The sequence below is a fragment of the Penicillium brevicompactum genome, assembly GCF_028827555.1.
Source record: "Penicillium brevicompactum strain IBT 35665 chromosome Unknown utg000001l_segment0_segment0, whole genome shotgun sequence".
Classification (NCBI taxonomy): domain Eukaryota; kingdom Fungi; phylum Ascomycota; class Eurotiomycetes; order Eurotiales; family Aspergillaceae; genus Penicillium; species Penicillium brevicompactum.
Genome location: NW_026623203.1, coordinates 3,098,109 through 3,113,549, shown reverse-complemented (window position 1 = coordinate 3,113,549; position 15,441 = coordinate 3,098,109). Strand labels below are relative to the sequence as shown.

At 48.4% G+C, this 15,441-nt stretch overlaps 9 protein-coding genes across 9 annotated transcripts; 7 read left to right on the top strand and 2 right to left on the bottom strand.

Annotated features, from left to right (window-relative positions):
• Positions 1 to 159: 159 nt before the first annotated feature.
• cyn1 (putative cyanate hydratase) lies at positions 160 to 761 on the bottom strand (the record flags this gene model as incomplete). Its single annotated transcript, XM_056950260.1, has 3 exons — positions 160 to 181; positions 240 to 382; positions 441 to 761. The coding sequence occupies 3 exons, from the start codon at positions 759 to 761 to the stop codon at positions 160 to 162; spliced, it is 486 nt and encodes a 161-aa protein (XP_056816175.1).
• A 1,290-nt stretch (positions 762 to 2,051) lies between these two features.
• Positions 2,052 to 3,095, top strand: N7506_000963 (sterol desaturase family protein; the record flags this gene model as incomplete). Its single annotated transcript, XM_056950259.1, has 1 exon — positions 2,052 to 3,095. The coding sequence occupies one exon, from the start codon at positions 2,052 to 2,054 to the stop codon at positions 3,093 to 3,095; it is 1,044 nt and encodes a 347-aa protein (XP_056816174.1).
• A 643-nt stretch (positions 3,096 to 3,738) lies between these two features.
• N7506_000962 (uncharacterized protein) lies at positions 3,739 to 4,322 on the top strand (the record flags this gene model as incomplete). The annotated part of the gene is made up of 2 exons (XM_056950258.1): positions 3,739 to 4,216; positions 4,282 to 4,322. The coding sequence occupies 2 exons, from the start codon at positions 3,739 to 3,741 to the stop codon at positions 4,320 to 4,322; spliced, it is 519 nt and encodes a 172-aa protein (XP_056816173.1).
• Positions 4,323 to 4,657: 335 nt separating this feature from the next.
• N7506_000961 (FAD-binding oxidoreductase) lies at positions 4,658 to 6,197 on the top strand (the record flags this gene model as incomplete). The annotated part of the gene is made up of 2 exons (XM_056950257.1): positions 4,658 to 5,663; positions 5,707 to 6,197. The coding sequence occupies 2 exons, from the start codon at positions 4,658 to 4,660 to the stop codon at positions 6,195 to 6,197; spliced, it is 1,497 nt and encodes a 498-aa protein (XP_056816172.1).
• A 406-nt stretch (positions 6,198 to 6,603) lies between these two features.
• On the top strand, positions 6,604 to 8,220 carry N7506_000960 (uncharacterized protein; the record flags this gene model as incomplete). Its single annotated transcript, XM_056950256.1, has 3 exons — positions 6,604 to 7,007; positions 7,084 to 7,709; positions 7,751 to 8,220. 3 exons carry the CDS (start codon positions 6,604 to 6,606, stop codon positions 8,218 to 8,220), a joined length of 1,500 nt encoding a protein of 499 aa, XP_056816171.1.
• A 208-nt stretch (positions 8,221 to 8,428) lies between these two features.
• N7506_000959 (FKBP-type peptidyl-prolyl cis-trans isomerase) lies at positions 8,429 to 9,179 on the top strand (the record flags this gene model as incomplete). The annotated part of the gene is made up of 6 exons (XM_056950255.1): positions 8,429 to 8,562; positions 8,640 to 8,710; positions 8,824 to 8,884; positions 8,944 to 8,964; positions 9,051 to 9,089; positions 9,140 to 9,179. The coding sequence occupies 6 exons, from the start codon at positions 8,429 to 8,431 to the stop codon at positions 9,177 to 9,179; spliced, it is 366 nt and encodes a 121-aa protein (XP_056816170.1).
• A 1,069-nt stretch (positions 9,180 to 10,248) lies between these two features.
• N7506_000958 (uncharacterized protein) lies at positions 10,249 to 10,710 on the top strand (the record flags this gene model as incomplete). The annotated part of the gene is made up of 1 exon (XM_056950254.1): positions 10,249 to 10,710. The coding sequence occupies one exon, from the start codon at positions 10,249 to 10,251 to the stop codon at positions 10,708 to 10,710; it is 462 nt and encodes a 153-aa protein (XP_056816169.1).
• A 511-nt stretch (positions 10,711 to 11,221) lies between these two features.
• On the top strand, positions 11,222 to 13,870 carry N7506_000957 (FAD-dependent oxidoreductase; the record flags this gene model as incomplete). Its single annotated transcript, XM_056950253.1, has 4 exons — positions 11,222 to 11,523; positions 11,587 to 11,858; positions 11,909 to 12,279; positions 12,344 to 13,870. 4 exons carry the CDS (start codon positions 11,222 to 11,224, stop codon positions 13,868 to 13,870), a joined length of 2,472 nt encoding a protein of 823 aa, XP_056816168.1.
• Positions 13,871 to 14,075: 205 nt separating this feature from the next.
• On the bottom strand, positions 14,076 to 15,383 carry N7506_000956 (bZIP transcription factor; the record flags this gene model as incomplete). Its single annotated transcript, XM_056950252.1, has 3 exons — positions 14,076 to 14,188; positions 14,256 to 15,258; positions 15,309 to 15,383. 3 exons carry the CDS (start codon positions 15,381 to 15,383, stop codon positions 14,076 to 14,078), a joined length of 1,191 nt encoding a protein of 396 aa, XP_056816167.1.
• Between the last annotated feature and the right edge of the window lie 58 nt (positions 15,384 to 15,441).

Genomic DNA, 15,441 nt, shown 5'->3' with positions numbered 1-15,441 from the left:
ACTTGTTGGAGATCCCCGAGGTCGAACCCCCAAAATTGGTTCCAACCACGCTATGTGTAGAAATATTTCGATATGACACTTTCGCATAAAGTGAAGAATGCTTGAAGAAGGCAATTGCCATATGTACTTGTTGGAGTATTTTTCCGATGCTGGGATATCCTAGAAACGGGAGAACGGCAACCTGTTGCGTGTCAGATCTCAGCACACCTGGGCAAAAATCAAGGCTCATATCAACTTACCACTTTCCACGAAGAGTAATAACGGCCCAGTTGTTACCGTCCTCATCAGTCTCCTTCTCAACCTTCGTCGAGAAAGATATGGCACTCATGATACCATCACCAAACTTCTCATTCAAGACCGCCTTATACGCGTAGCCGTAGTTCTGCACGATCTCATACAGCCGGTAGATAAGGGGTTCCTTTGGCGGCATCTCGACGGACCGGCCGCGGTCGGGGAAATCCACTTAGCTGGTCCTCCAGAGGCTGCTGGGGAATTCCGAGCAGCGTGGCCAGTTTTTCAATATCTTCCTGGGTTGCCTTGGCTTGACCATAAAAGATGGCGGCGGCGGCTACTTCATTGCGACCGAGATGCTCGCCGATTTTCTCAAAGCTGAGCTTTCTTGCGGCCTTGGCGCGGAAGAGGGTTGCGGATGCTGCGGGGAGGTATGGGTGCTGGGCGGTCTTGGGCGCTGTTAGCGGGGCTGCGGGGCTCAGGTGGGGGGGGATTTGGAGAGCTCTTACGTCGAGGGTTGCGAGAGACATGATGACTTAGTAGACACTGCGGCCCGTATTCAATTCTAAGGTTGGTTTCTGTAAGGTTTGGAGGTCGAGCCGAGGGGTTCCAAGTGTTGACAAGTGTTGTCAAGCACTGCGGGGAAGGAAAGAGGAGGTGTCCCACTTAAATAGAGTAGCTGTGCTTTGTCAGATCGACATGCATAAACGGAAATCTTCAGCCCATGTATCCATGCGAGCGCCCATAAGAATAAACCTCGAACTCCCGCTCAAATTCATTGTAGCCTCCCTTGTGTTGCTTCCAGAGTTGGGGAGCGGCTACCACGCTACCAAGTCCATTGCCAAGGCAGCTGTGTCACACCAGATCCTCTCTTTCGCAAGATCAAAGGCAGCATAAATCTAAAGAAAACGTTTGGGATATTTGCAGAAGTGGAGGCTGAAATGTAAGCATGAATTTAAACATGCTTGGGTCCCGGGGTGATTTGGTACTAAATTCATATCCATGAACAATACGTGTGCACGGACCACCACCTTATTTATCAACCAAGGTAACGCCAGGAACCAACCCGAACTTCGAGCTAAAGGCAACTATAAGATAGCCCCAGGGGGCAATGCTAGCAATCCAAGCCTGCCTGGTCGAGTCGGGTCTTGCGCTACTTCGGTAGGCGCCGGGCCTGAGTTGACATCGTTGGTCTGCCTACTAGGAGACCCCTGGTTCGATTCCGGCGACAGGTCCCCTGGGGAGGTTCGGGTTCTTTTTTTTTTCCTTTTGCTCTACACATGGAATCACAAGAGAACAAGAGTAAGCGGATCATTTACAAGACCATTGGCAGCCGAGATCCGTGACAGTGGGTGGCTATCTGGGCCCCCAATTTTCCATCTATTCGGACAGGCGGTTGCGTCGTCTGAGAAAACCTCGAAGCTATCATCACAGAGTAGTGCCATCATCATGCTCTTCATATCAAGAATCATCAGCGCGTCTTACGACACGGGGTAACTTGCCCAAGATTCCAAACACCCCGGTGATCGCCCAAAGTGATCCATCGCACTAAACCTTTCTAGGCAACCACTGCGACCGATAGGCCAATCAGATTAGATTCCCCCGTCGGCCCTGTTTATGATGCCATTCAGAGGCTGTTTCACACGTGGGGTTTTTTCAACTCGGCTCAAATACGATTTTCTGCGACATCTTCATTCAGGGCACATGCTAGCCTCGGTCTTAACCCTATGATATCAAATAATCAGCACAATGATAAAGATGTACGCAACCCTCAGGGTTGACAACCTGCAAAATCTTACCCACCAAACAACACTGTCATCATGGCCACCCGCAATCCAATGGATAACATGAAGTCCACATGGCGTACATGGGACCGTGATCAATGGAAGCTGCCCCACAAAATTTTTGAGCACGCCAACGTATATCACGTCGAACTGGATAGAGAAGTTCCAGTCCATTCCAAGCAAGACAAAGTGCCCTACGTCTCGGATTGGTCCTTGAACCTTTGGGTCATTGTCAATGCCGGAATTCCTCTGGTCATACACCAAGTCTTCACGTCTGTGACAGGATACAATCTCCACCCGGTCATCGCCTTTTTCTACTATTACTATGCTTCACGTTGGTTCACAACGCGAGAACTTCGAAGCCTCCGCGAACTCGGCCACACTCACGGCTTCCTCGATGGCGATAAACATGAGCGAGATGGTGTGCCCGATGTTGGCGTTTCCAAGGCTCTCAAATCCGTGCTGCTGGCTGGCTTAGTTCGCCCTGTCATGACAGTATGGCTGACCTACAACGCGAACGAAGCTCCTGCATCATTGAACTGGGTTTGGCTTCCACTCGAAGTCAGTCTTTATGGTATCATTCTTGACTTTTGGTTCTACTGGTATCATCGACTTATGCACGACGTCAACGGTCTCTGGAAGTTCCACCGTACCCACCACCTGACGAAGCATCCGAACCCACTGCTCACAATTTATGCGGACTCGGAACAAGAGTTTTTCGATATTGCTGGCATTCCGATAATGACATGGCTTACTATGAGACTCATGGGAATGCCTATGGGGTTTTACGAATGGCACGTTTCTCAGCTATATGTCATGTTCGCGGAACTGGCGGGACATAGTGGCCTCCGTCTACATGCCTCGCCACCAAATCCATTGACGTGGCTGATAAAGATATTTGACGCCGAGCTGGTCATTGAGGACCATGATTTGCATCATCGTCAGGGATGGAAGAAGAGTCACAATTATGGGAAACAGACCCGAGTCTGGGACCGGGTTTTCGGGACATGTTGCCCTCGCATAGAGAGCACCGAGGCAAACGTTGACTACAATAATCCAGTCAGCATGCCACTTTTGTAGATAAAGGTCATTTACGTTTCCAAAATTATCTTCGAGCCATCATCGGAATTATTATAGCGGTAGTCTCTTGGAGACCTTTGTGGTGGCCCACGAAAATGAAAGCTCAATTTAATATGATCCCTGTCCAGTGGTTTTTCCTGATAGAATCACGGCTCTCTTGTTGTGTCGCTTCCCGTGCAGATTAGTACGAAAATAGTCGATATCAGTCTATGATCTTCCAATGCCTGGCTGGTTTACTGATCTAACCGGTATTCGGATGATCTAACTAGTAACTATTTGAATGTTTTATTGTCGATCAGGTCAGCTAATCAAGCCATAGATCATCCTGGGCTTTGTCCACAGCACAACCTTGGGATAGGAAGTGTAGATCATTGTGCCACGTGATATGAGCCGCATGTGGATCCATTGAACCACGGGTCCACCCGCATTCCATCAAAGGCCTTGTTGATCTTTCACGCCTCCAAACAAAGGAGACAATGACTAGAGTGCATGTTCAAAGACGTGGGGAGAATGAAAGCACCTTTGACAGAAGTTTTTCAAACCAAAGTCGGATTTGTACTATAAATCAGGTCGAATATCGAGTGTAATGTATCTTCACACCATCCACAAAATACTGTTTCAATATTAAAATTCGATCGCTAACATGGCTCTTACATTCCAAGGAATATTTCGCCCGAAAAAGGGTCCTCACCCTGAGCCTGTCCTCATCGAAGCCCCAGAAAAGGTTTTCTGGATCTCCATAGGTCTTCGCACAACAGATCGGTTCACTTGTGATCAGGACTTGTACGAGACCATTGCAAAAGCTCTCAAGAACCGGGAAATCCATATTCAGCTAGGTGGGGTCCCTGAACAGCTCCAGCAGCGTTTCCGTGTTTCATTCCCTGTGCACGGTCTGAAAATTCGCCCTAATCCGCAGAAGCCTGCAAAGTTCGATCTGAAGGATAGTGAGATTGAAAAGGCAATCAAACAGGTTGTCAACTATGTGAACGGCCAACGCAAGTCCATTTATGCTAACAGCGTAGTCATCGATCGTCAGGAATTGTTCGGAATTAGTCCTGAAATGGAACAGATAGATGCGCAAGCATTCGGGTCAAACTCCGAGCGTCCTCCTCAGGGCTCTGGTAAGTGGGGGCTCTAGATATGTGCGTTATTTACTTTCCAGTCTGTCAGTATAAACTTTGCTCAGATTGGTCCCGAATGTTTGGAGTTATGGCGTGTTACAGGTAGAGAGAATACAGACAGAATAGTCCCATAAACAATTGTTTATGGATCTAGCCAATCAAATGTATTCCTTGTGATCAAAACCTTTGTTTAAAAAAATACATTTTCTCCTATTTCCGACTTACTTTGGTTTGCGGCTTTTCTATCATCTGCGTGTACTCGTAACCGAACCCGGAGTTCCGGGTATGTTTAAGCCATTGCTTAGTAGATGCCAGCGCATCAAGAGGCCCACAGACTCCTCCGTAGAATTATTAAAGACCTGGCTCTGGCTTCCACCCCAAGCACTTGCCTCTTTCGATATTTTTGACCGTACAACCAACGGCTTCTCCCCTGGATCTACCATGAGCGTGTTTCCTGAAGTGGTCGGAAATGAATTCCGAATGAGAAATCCACCCGCTGCATCCAGAGATATTGTGGCTGCTGACGCGCCTGCCCTTTCCGAGTTGTATGAAGACCCTGCTAGTAAGAGTGGCGAGAACTTGTTGTTTTACACTCGCTCAACTCCATCCTTCGCCGGAGTTCGCGAATTTTGGAACCAACATAACGATAATGTTGAGCTGCTAGCTGTCTTGCGTCCGCGCAGTGAGTCTGCTGTCCAAGCGGCGGTGCGGTTTCTGACGCAGCGCAATATTCCCTTGAGCGTTCGGAGTGGCGGCCGTGGCGCGTATCATCAAGGCCGAGCAGACGCGGGAGGTGTCGTGATTGACATGCGGGCTATGGATGGAGTATCATATAATGCTCCAATCAGCTCCGATATTCCCTATGCCGTCGCGACAGTAGGCGGAGGCATCACCGTTGGTCCTCTGGGAAGAAGCCTGCATTCCAGTAATTTGATCACACCCACTGGCTGGTCCTCCGAAATAGGATTCGCAGGCTGGTTGTCCGGTGGTGGGTATGGGTTTTTGAGTACAAGATGGGGACTCGGAGTCGATAATCTTGTGGGAGCAAGGCTGGTAACATCGAGCGGGGAAATAATCGACACAGAAGATGAGCCAAACACGGATTTGTTATGGGCGTTGCGTGGTGCCGGAAATGGAACTCTTGGGGTTCTGACCGAGCTGCGAGTCAAGGCATTTTTGGCACCCCGATTCCTTTGCGGTGTCGTTGCATTCCCTCTCTCCACTGCGACAGATGTTATACACAATTTTCGTGAGATCTTGAAAGCCGAAAACTTGCCAGATGCTGTTGCCGGGGAGTCCATCGTGATGTATCCACCCGGGCTGCAGCCTTTGTTTGCCTTTTTGTTTGTGTGGGCGATTGATCAGCTCGGTCCCCCTGAGCAAGCGCAAAAATGGTTAGAGCTTATACGATCCTGTGGAAGTGTGGTGATGGGTACAGTCACAGAAAGTAAGAAAAATCCTTTCGCAAAGTACCAATACTGACTTGGCAGTGCCCCTCCATGAGTTCCATGAGTGGATCGCGACAACGGCTCCAGCGGGCAACTGCTACCACATGCGGACTCGCAATACACGCAGCGCCTATCTCAACGAGGCAACAGCTGAGATCCTCGTCCGAAATCCACCACCCAATCACCTCTCGGTTGTGGTCATACACAACGCGCGTGGAAAGGCGGTCGATTTCCATCCTGACGCAAGCTTCCCCGTCCGTGAAGAGCACACTACCTACTGTATTGTAGGTGCCGCGCCGGCTGAAGCCGACGAAAAGGAAATGCAGCAGGCAGTTGACTGGGCTGATCGAGTGTGGAAGGAACTCGAGGAGACGGGGTTGGTAATGGATCAGGTATACGGCAATTTCGAAAACCCAGCTCATCTGGATGTCGGCGAGTGTTACGGAGCTGAGTCTGCAAGTCGACTAAGGGGTATCAAGAAGCACTTTGATCCCGGCAATGTCTTTTACAAGGGCTATCCGAGTATCGGATGATGCCGTGTGCATTCGGCACTGTTATTGGAAAATTCCTGGCAGCATCAACTGTACTCACATTCAAAACCTTTATATCACCAGCTAGACTCTGAATTGAATCCATGAGCTGGACAATGACTCAATGAGCTTGTATCTTTTCGTTTGCCTCCGATTCTCTCTAGTCCCTCTTCGGCTAGATCCACATGTGGGGCGACGGGATCTTCACAACATCGAGCATCCAAGATTTGAAGCTTTCTCAACATTCGGCAATTGGGATAGCATGAGATTAATTCTTTCGCTGGTCATCGGCATCGTTGCAATGCTATTTGCATTTCGCCCTTTGGCGATCGAGCCCGTTATTCACGCCGTACGCTCTCGGGTATCAGGGCTGCCCCAAAGGCTCCCCCTTACATTACTCAATATCAAGATGCGTGCCTTTTCCGATCATCCAATCGGTGAACTTCCCGAATTAGTTCCCGACTTCTCGCAATGCAACAAGGCCGATCTCGATGCGTACCGCCGAATCTTCATTGATAGCGACCCGCACAATCTTGAGTATACGTTCAAGCTGCTCATGAATATTGTGAAGCGGCCTTGTCTTGGTCATCTCGTGGAGCGAATTGAGTATATACACATACCTACCAATTATGAGGATTGGCCCAATCCACCATACCAGCGCGACTTGGCCACAGATGATTTGGATCTGCTGAGACGAGCAGTGAGAAATGCAGGTTTCAAGGACCGCAAAGAGCATCGCATCATGAGCATGCTCATGCAAAATAATTTGGAACAAGACTTTCGCCAAACTCCCACTAGCTGCTTTGGTTTCTCGTATGATGTTCCTCCTTCGTTGTCCATGTTTCCTCTTGAGAAGTCATGTTTTCAGGTAACTGACACCCGATTGTAGAGACTTTGGCATAGCCCGCACGTTTGTCACCCAAGCGATAGCTGCTATGATCGTTTCTCTGTCACCAAATCTTGAAAGCATGGCTATGACACAGATTTTTGACCACCACCTCAGTCTTGAAGAAGGCAAAGCGGATGCCATAGACTATCCTCTTGTGCAAGTCTTTCAATTTGCAAATTCTCGGTCAAAGGGAACAACACACTTCCTCCAGAAGCTGCGAGATGTGTATCTCATCAATTTCTCAGAAGATAACGACGACCGGTTTTACGTAAGATTCGACCTGATGGCCGCTCTTGGGCTCTTCAACAAACTCCCATCAATCGAGTCATTCGGTATAGATGTGTTCGAACCCGACGACAACAGCGGGTTCCAGCAGTGTGAGTTCAAAAGCTCAAACATCAGCATCATCAGAATCAACCATTCTCTCCTCAGCTCTGATTATCTGCTGTGCGTTATGGCCGCGAGCAAGGTAATCACTGAGATCCAATTCACCGCAGGAGGAAGGACAACCCTCGATGGGGGCTACTTGTTCAACCCGAAAGCTTTTCTCAAGGGGCTAGCCGAACACAAGAAGACGCTCAAGGTCCTCGACATCAACACGGACGAATATCTCTCCCACTTCCCCGGTCAACCAGCCCCATACTCCACCATAAATTGGGATCGAGAGGGGGCCCGGGGGACTTTGAGGTCGACATGTGGGAGGAAGATGAGCTTGATGAGAACAACTCTGAGCTTATCATGCATAATTACTTCACATCGATATGGGACCGCCACGTATCTTTGAAAGATTTAGTGGCACTGGAACATTTGAGCATCGGGATTGGATTTTTGATCTATCTCGCCCAGGGTGTGGAAGTGGACGATGCGACAAGAGCAAGTGTGATGCTCGTGGACTGTCTACCAGACAGCCTGGAGTATCTTTCTATCCAAGGATACCAACCGGGCGAGAATCGATTGTGGGATACTCAGATAAAAGCATTAATGGCCCGGTTCGAGTCAGGTTCCTTACGACTGAAGGAGATCAATGGGGTCAATGAATGTATTCCGATTGGGAATCATATTGAGAACCCGGATGAAGATTCGCATTTGCTATGGTCACTGGAAAAGCGTGGATTTCCTGAATCATGGGGATTATAAGACTTGAACTGTACATTATTCTATTCTGACACGAGATCGTCATTTGGTTGTAGTAAGAAAATCAAGATCACCAATTACCAGCGCTGTACGGCGCGGGTAACTTCCAAGACTGCCCCCCACTTCACGGGAAAAATACGAATCAGCGCCCCTCATTCGACATCACCTCTTCAACCTTTCCTTTTCTGAACTTACTACAACAAACTACAAAATGGGCGTCGAGAGAAAGATTGTTACCCGTGGTACTGGCTCTGGCTCACCTGCTGCCGGTGACAAGGTCTCCATCCACTACACTGGCTGGCTGTACGATGCCAAGAAGTCCAACAAGGGCTTCCAGGGAAAGCAGTAAGTTCTCCATTCCTTGCCACGGCTTCTAGCCCACCATTGCAAGTAGCACAATCTCTAATCACTCACCTATACAGGTTTGACAGCTCCCGGTCGCCCGGCCGTGGTGTCTTCAATGTCGAGATTGGTACCGGTCAGGTTATCAAGGGTAATTTATGCCGCCCCCGTGTCATTTCCGTGTATTCGGAATGAAATCAAATTCTCTATCATAGGAATAGGTTTCAAACCGTATTTGACGTTCGATTTCTTACCATTTTCTAGGTTGGGATGAGGGTGTCATGCAGATGACCCTGGGCGAGAAGGCCATGCTGACCATTTCTCCGTGAGTAACGATTCGATTCAGCTAAGTTAGGGTTTTAAGTTGCTAACATATCCTTGCAGTGACTATGGTTACGGCGACAAGTATGTGTATCAAGAGAGTTCCCCGGCATCTCTCCAGACGCTGTGGTTTTCGACTGAGTCTCTTCTAACATCTTTCTTTTGCACAGGGCCAATGGCAAGATTCCCGCGGGATCTACCCTCATATTGTGAGTTCTAATCAATATGGAATGTATTTCTTGGAAGCTGACTCTCGCAGTGAGGTTGAGCTCCTTAAGATCAACAACAAAAGCGCCTAGATAGCTTCATGGCTGAATGATATCACCAATTCGTTATCTTTCATCTGCGTAAACAGCAAAGCTTTCGTACTGTAGCTGCTCAATATTCCAGGTATCTGTACAAATCACTGGACATCGCATAAGAGCCTGCCCAGGTGGTCCCAATCAAGCTACCGCGACTACATTTGTCATGACAATCCTCCGCCTAAATGCTTGCTTCCCAGGGTTGATCGCAATGACACTTTCCGCAATACAGCGGCATGACCTTTGAACACCCATTTTCCTTGAGAAATACTGTGGATCTCCACTATAGGATGACCAAAAAGAATTCAAAAAAAATAGTTTCGCTGGGAATCGAACCCAGAACCTTTCCGGAACACTCATTTGCATGAAAATGTTAACGGAAAATCATAACCGCTAGACCACGAAACTGGTATAGAGACTACAACGACGTTAGCGAAATTAAGAGCGAAAAGTCAGGAACAACATCAAGCCCAACCCTCCCAAAGTTGAACCGACGCAAAGAAAACACCAATAGATTCAGTCTTCGATTTGTGCAGTCGGCCAAAAATGGAAATTAGACTAGCATTGAAGTAACCAATCAGATTTCAGAAATCGTCTATCCGGTAAGCCTAACCTTGGAGGGGGTGAAAGAACACACCATCAGCAAGTCCGTCTGACACCGAGGTCCTGACTCTTATTGGAACGCTAACTTGAGAAATGGGATTTCGGTGGTATGACCGTTTTTGGCTGGTTGTTTGAGTCAAACAAATTGTGCGAAATGCATCACCATTGAGATCTAGCATCCATTCATGGGTTGCCCACTTCTTTGGTGCGCTTCCAAAGTTATTTCCGAACAATGAGCAATGGCACTTATGTCAATCAACCTTTTTCGAAGGTTCGTATGTGCCTATTCCAACTTTGTTGCGACTATCGCTTTGTTCTAAAATCGGACAAAGAGTATATTTTAGGCAATGTGTTTAAAGCCTTAGAAGATATATAATCTGGATGGTTAGCAGCCCTGGAGCGACCACAATCTGAGAAAGCAAACCAAATTATCATGGAGATGACACTGACAGAAAAGCCCATCATGGAAGAGCCCATCGAGATCACCATGGAGCAAATCCCAGCCACCGTGGGAAAAATCGTTGCTGGAAAAGTCGTAGTGGAAAAGTCCACCACAGATGTTTTCATGAGTATTGACTCCGAAGACGCTAACGAGATTGCACGCGGGCGCCGATCCCACGAACATCGCAGTTACCCGCTTCCCGAGAGCATCGAACGCATTTGGCTCTATAGCAAATCTCCCGTCAATGCGATCGAATATGTGATCTGCATCTCACACGAGGACTCAGAGCCTATTGCCCCGGATGAGAACCACCGATACAGCTACAAGATCAACCAAGTGTGGATGCTGAGGCATCCCGTTGGAATCCGGCATGCTGTCGCCATAGGTGCTCTGGCCCGTGCACCTGGGAAGTACTGCTGGGTACCAATGAGTTTCTTGAAGAAGCGACCTTACGATAAACAGTACCATCTGAGACAGAAATGAGTTACATCCAGGGGTTCGAAGAGCAGTTGTTCTGAGTCAGGAGTACTCCGGACACAAATAGACATCTATTGCATGTGGCGCTGATGGAAGCGAGAAGAGGAAGGGCTGAGAGGTCGTTAGTTTGCGCAATATTTGAATGTGATATACTTCTTACGGAGTACTTGTAATGCTATTTCCTCTCGTAGAAAAAGATCAGCTCGAGGATGCAGCGGCGTCTCCACTGTGGAGTCTCCCGAGGCTAGTTCTCGGCTTTCCTCACGCTCCTATTGGTCTGATTATTGATCACTGTATGAATTGCCCCGACTCACTGTTAATTATCCTTTTGATCGCACGATCACGGTGTGAATTCTTCCCATTATTTAGACATTCCAAAGGATTGGCGTGCTAGGCCTCCCTTTGTGGGGCAATGGCCAATGGTGGCAGGATTTCCAATGCGCAGCATAAATCAAACTCATTTCTCTTTCCCACTCTTAAATCCTCCGATGATGTTCTCCTCTCTACCACAGCTCCAATGAACTCTAAATCTTTCAAAGTCATAATCGCCGGGGGCAGCATTGCCGGGCTCTCTCTGGCTTTGATGCTAGAGCGGAATGGCATCGATTTCGTCGTGTTGGAGGGCTACAAGAGCATTGCCCCTCAAGTCGGAGCTAGTATTGGTGTCTTGGCCAATGGTCTTCGAATTCTTGATCAGCTAGACTGCTGTCAGCCTGTTCTTGATGCAGCTGAATACCCCGTCGACAAGGTCTCCTTCCGTGATGGCCAAGGGAAACATATCTGGTCCATGGAAGGCTACGAGAAGGACATGACGGAACGGTTGGTAGCCCTTGTCTCTTTGCATCAACCTGGAGGCTCAGAATTTGCTAACCAATCTATCAGACATGGATACTCCCCTGTTTTCCTTGACCGTCGCATGTTGATCGAAATTCTCTACGACAAGATCCAGGATAAATCCAAAGTCATCACCTCACAACGCGCCCAACGGATCGAGCACAGTGATTCCAGCGTCACGGTCCATACCGCTTCAGGAGAAAGCTTCACTGGAGATATCGTGATTGGAGCAGATGGTATACACTCAACAGTACGCCAGGAGATGTGGAAGGAGGCCCAAAGAGTCGATCCTCAATGGATTGATCCCTCGGAAGCAAATGGTTAGACACGAAGCGCATAACAGCAGACATTTGACTGACTCCAGTACTAGCACTTCCTGCGACGTACGCCTGCATTTTTGGCATTTCGGAAGGCGACAAGGGTCCTGAGAAGGGCACACTGACCTCAGTGGTGAACGAGCATTTCTCATACCTCATCCCCAGTGGACCGGGAAATCGTACATATTGGTTCCTCGTCGTTAACATGGGGAAGACATTCTACGGCGCGGACATTCCGCGGTTCTCAAAAGAAGAGGAAGAGGCTCTAGCGAGGGAGCATTGGGACGATCAGCTCACACCTGGGCTTCGGTTTTCGGATCTCTACACCAGCAAGATTGCCTCGGTCTACACCGCATTGCCAGAATACGTGTACAAAAAGTGGTACTTCCAGAGAACTATGACTATTGGCGATGCTAGTCACAAGGTACGAGCTTGGAATAATTCATGAATTTGCAAAGAGACTGACATGGGGCTGTTTTGCTTTGCAGTTCGAACCTTTGACTGGACAGGGCGGAAACAACGCCATCGAAACATCCGCTTGTTTGACAAATCACCTTGTGGCAGCCCTTCGAAACTGCAAGACAGGCACACTTTCGAAAGCAGAGATCTCAACTGTCTTCAAAAAAGTGCAAGAACAGCGCGAAGGCAGAGTTTCTAAACTGGTGAAGGCTTCTCATGCACGACAGCGCTTAGAATGCATGGAAACACCATTTCTCAAATTCCTTGTGTACTATGTGATCCCATACGCCCCGAGGTACATCCCAATCAATCGAGCGATTGATGGTTATTCCGCCGCCTTGTCTTTGGATATGCTTCCAATGCCGCGCACCCCACGGGATGTTGCATACTTTGATGAGCGCTTCAGGGTACCTACGTCGAGGGGCATCGCGGGCGTCATCATATACGCTGCATTCTTCTTCCTGGCTTGGATGGGAAACCGACAATTATGGACAGCTGGAAAAGTCAACGGAACCTGGAATCTGGTCCGCGAGGCAGTTGTGTCACGCTCAATCTCAATGCCAGGCGATACCGATGTACCTCTGCGTCAGGTATACACAGGGCTTCAACCAATTGATCGCATTATGCAATCACTTGTGACTGTGTTCCTGCCAACTGTTGCCAACACCTCGAGACCCGAGCAGCTTCTGCAATGTCTCTACTTTCTCGCTTCCATACTTCCGATCCTAGCCATATTGACCATTGAAGGCTATCGACCTAGAAACAGATGGACGCTTGTTGCAAGTCCAGCTCTGTGGGGTGTGTTGTACCAGCTCCGAGGGATTGGATTGATAGCGCCTATCTATTTTGCGATAAGTCTTTTCCATTCGTCATCAATTGCATACTTCACCCCGAGCAGCCGGAGGGTCCCTGTCTCCATCGCTCATGCATTGCTTCCTGCTCTGGTGATTGGATTTGTGATACCTACGATGATGATGTTTTTCCCACTGCACAATACTTTGAACACGCGGCAGATTTTCATTGCACTTTGGCAGCCAGCTCCACTTTATGTGGCTGTTCTGACAGAGGTTATTTCCCGTGGCCTAAAACGGGTCGGATGTTCTAAGCCAGTCAAATCTGCCAGTCATGTTGACAAAAGTGTCAACGAAGACCTCCCACATCTGCGAACGGTTTATGCAGCTGTTGGTGGCATATCTGCTTGCTTCCACATTGCTCTTGTTTTGAGTTGGGTTGTCTCTGGATCCAGATTCATCACGAGCGCCTTGATTCCCTGGGACTCATTTGGGCATGTATCAAATCTGGCAGACGGCGTGTTCGTTTTCTTCCAAAATGACTTCTTACTCGTTGCCACGGCAACAATGCTGTGGTGCTCGACAAGCATTTGGGATATGTACCGTATGGGAATTTCCAATGTGTCATGGCGCGTTGGATTGGTTGGTCTCGTTCTAGGCTGCGTGGTGGCTGGACCAGGTGCAACTGCGGCGGCTGTGTGGTACTGGAGGGAAGATGTTTTGAGTCGCACCTCTTTCGCTCAACATCCCTTGGTCTCTACTTAGGCCACCAGGTATCATGATTCATATGGGACACGATTCGCGTTGATCCACCAAGTTAAAGATTCAGTTTGAATAGAATTTCAATATTCAGTGAAATGATCACAGCATAGCATAATATCATATATATCGTAACAGGATTAGGGTATCATCATCTTCAAGAATCAAGAAGAAAAGAAAAGAAAACCGAGGTCTTCCTATATCCTCAAGCCTACCCTGGATCCCCGACGTGGATCCATCTCACGCACTGAGAGATGATATGGTCGATATCCGATCGGCGGAAGCCAGCCACGCAGCCCAAGTCCATTGGAGATAGGCTCAATTCTGTTGAGGTTAGTGGTGGTCGTGGTCCTGCGACGTAGAACATAGCGCATCGGAAGTGAAAACATACTCTTGATCAACTGATACTCATCGACGACACTGATCATCGTGCTAGTCAATGCCCCTTGTATGGTGACTGAGTTGGGAGGGTTCCATTCTGGTCCGTTAAGAAGATGCATCGATGATGGTGATGGCGGAAAGTCGCCCACGACGATCCCTTGGCTAGACAAATATCTCTCGACGTCATGCACGTCAAGCCATTGCTCATCAGAAGCAATGTGAATCACTCCATTTGTTTTTTCGAATGAGGATAGATCTTGAAATACACTGTTCAATGGTGAAAACAAATGAGTTCCAGCTCCGCCCAAGCTGATGAACGGAATTCGGCTGTCGACAATCGGGTTGCACGGTTGTGTACTGACAACGCGTGTGAAATAATCTCGAATTTCTGATCGTGTCATACTTTGTAAGAGTAAACCAAAGTGTTTTGCAACAAATTCATCCGTATACAATGTATTGGAAAGAAGACGAAGGCCACTCTCTGCACTTGCTCGGTACAGCCGTTGGGTAAAATGGGTGGTAGCGTATTGAATGACATTGGTCTCGAAAACAGGCGATGGTGAGAATGGAATGAGGCCTGGTTCAACTAGATCATTATGAGCGGTATAAGATGGTAACATCGCCGTGGAAGATGCCCTAAATAAGCGCCAAAATTGAGAGCGATCATTTCTCGTCCTGATTGATAACGTTTGGGTGGTCTGCGTTTGGGGTTGTTCATGTGCGACCTGCGACTCTTCACTCCTCTGATTGTTCGATGATCTTTGGAAATAAATATCGGCAGACTTGAACTGTGATGCTATGTCGTCACACAGCATCTGAACCGCCTGAAAGAGCCGAGACTGGGACCACTGGGACTCGTTCTGAAGTACTTGGCCATCGAATGACTGTACCGTCTGACTCAAGTGATTGAATGCATCTTCTAGTTGCTTTACACGGGCTTTCAAGGAAGAAAGCTGAGACTGCTGACGGGACCGGTATGATTGCTGCGCTTCGCGGACTTGAGCGCGTCGCCTCTGTGCGGTGTCAAACGTAGGACTAAGTCGCTGCCAGCATTTGAGCTTACAGATATCACGTCTTCAGATGCTTCAGATGGCTTTCTGGGCCGTCCCTTCGAGGGCCGTGCTCGAGTCTTGGGCATGATTCTATGTTCGGGAAAGTTGTGATCTGATGCCTGCGTGTTCCCGGGCCGGCGCCAA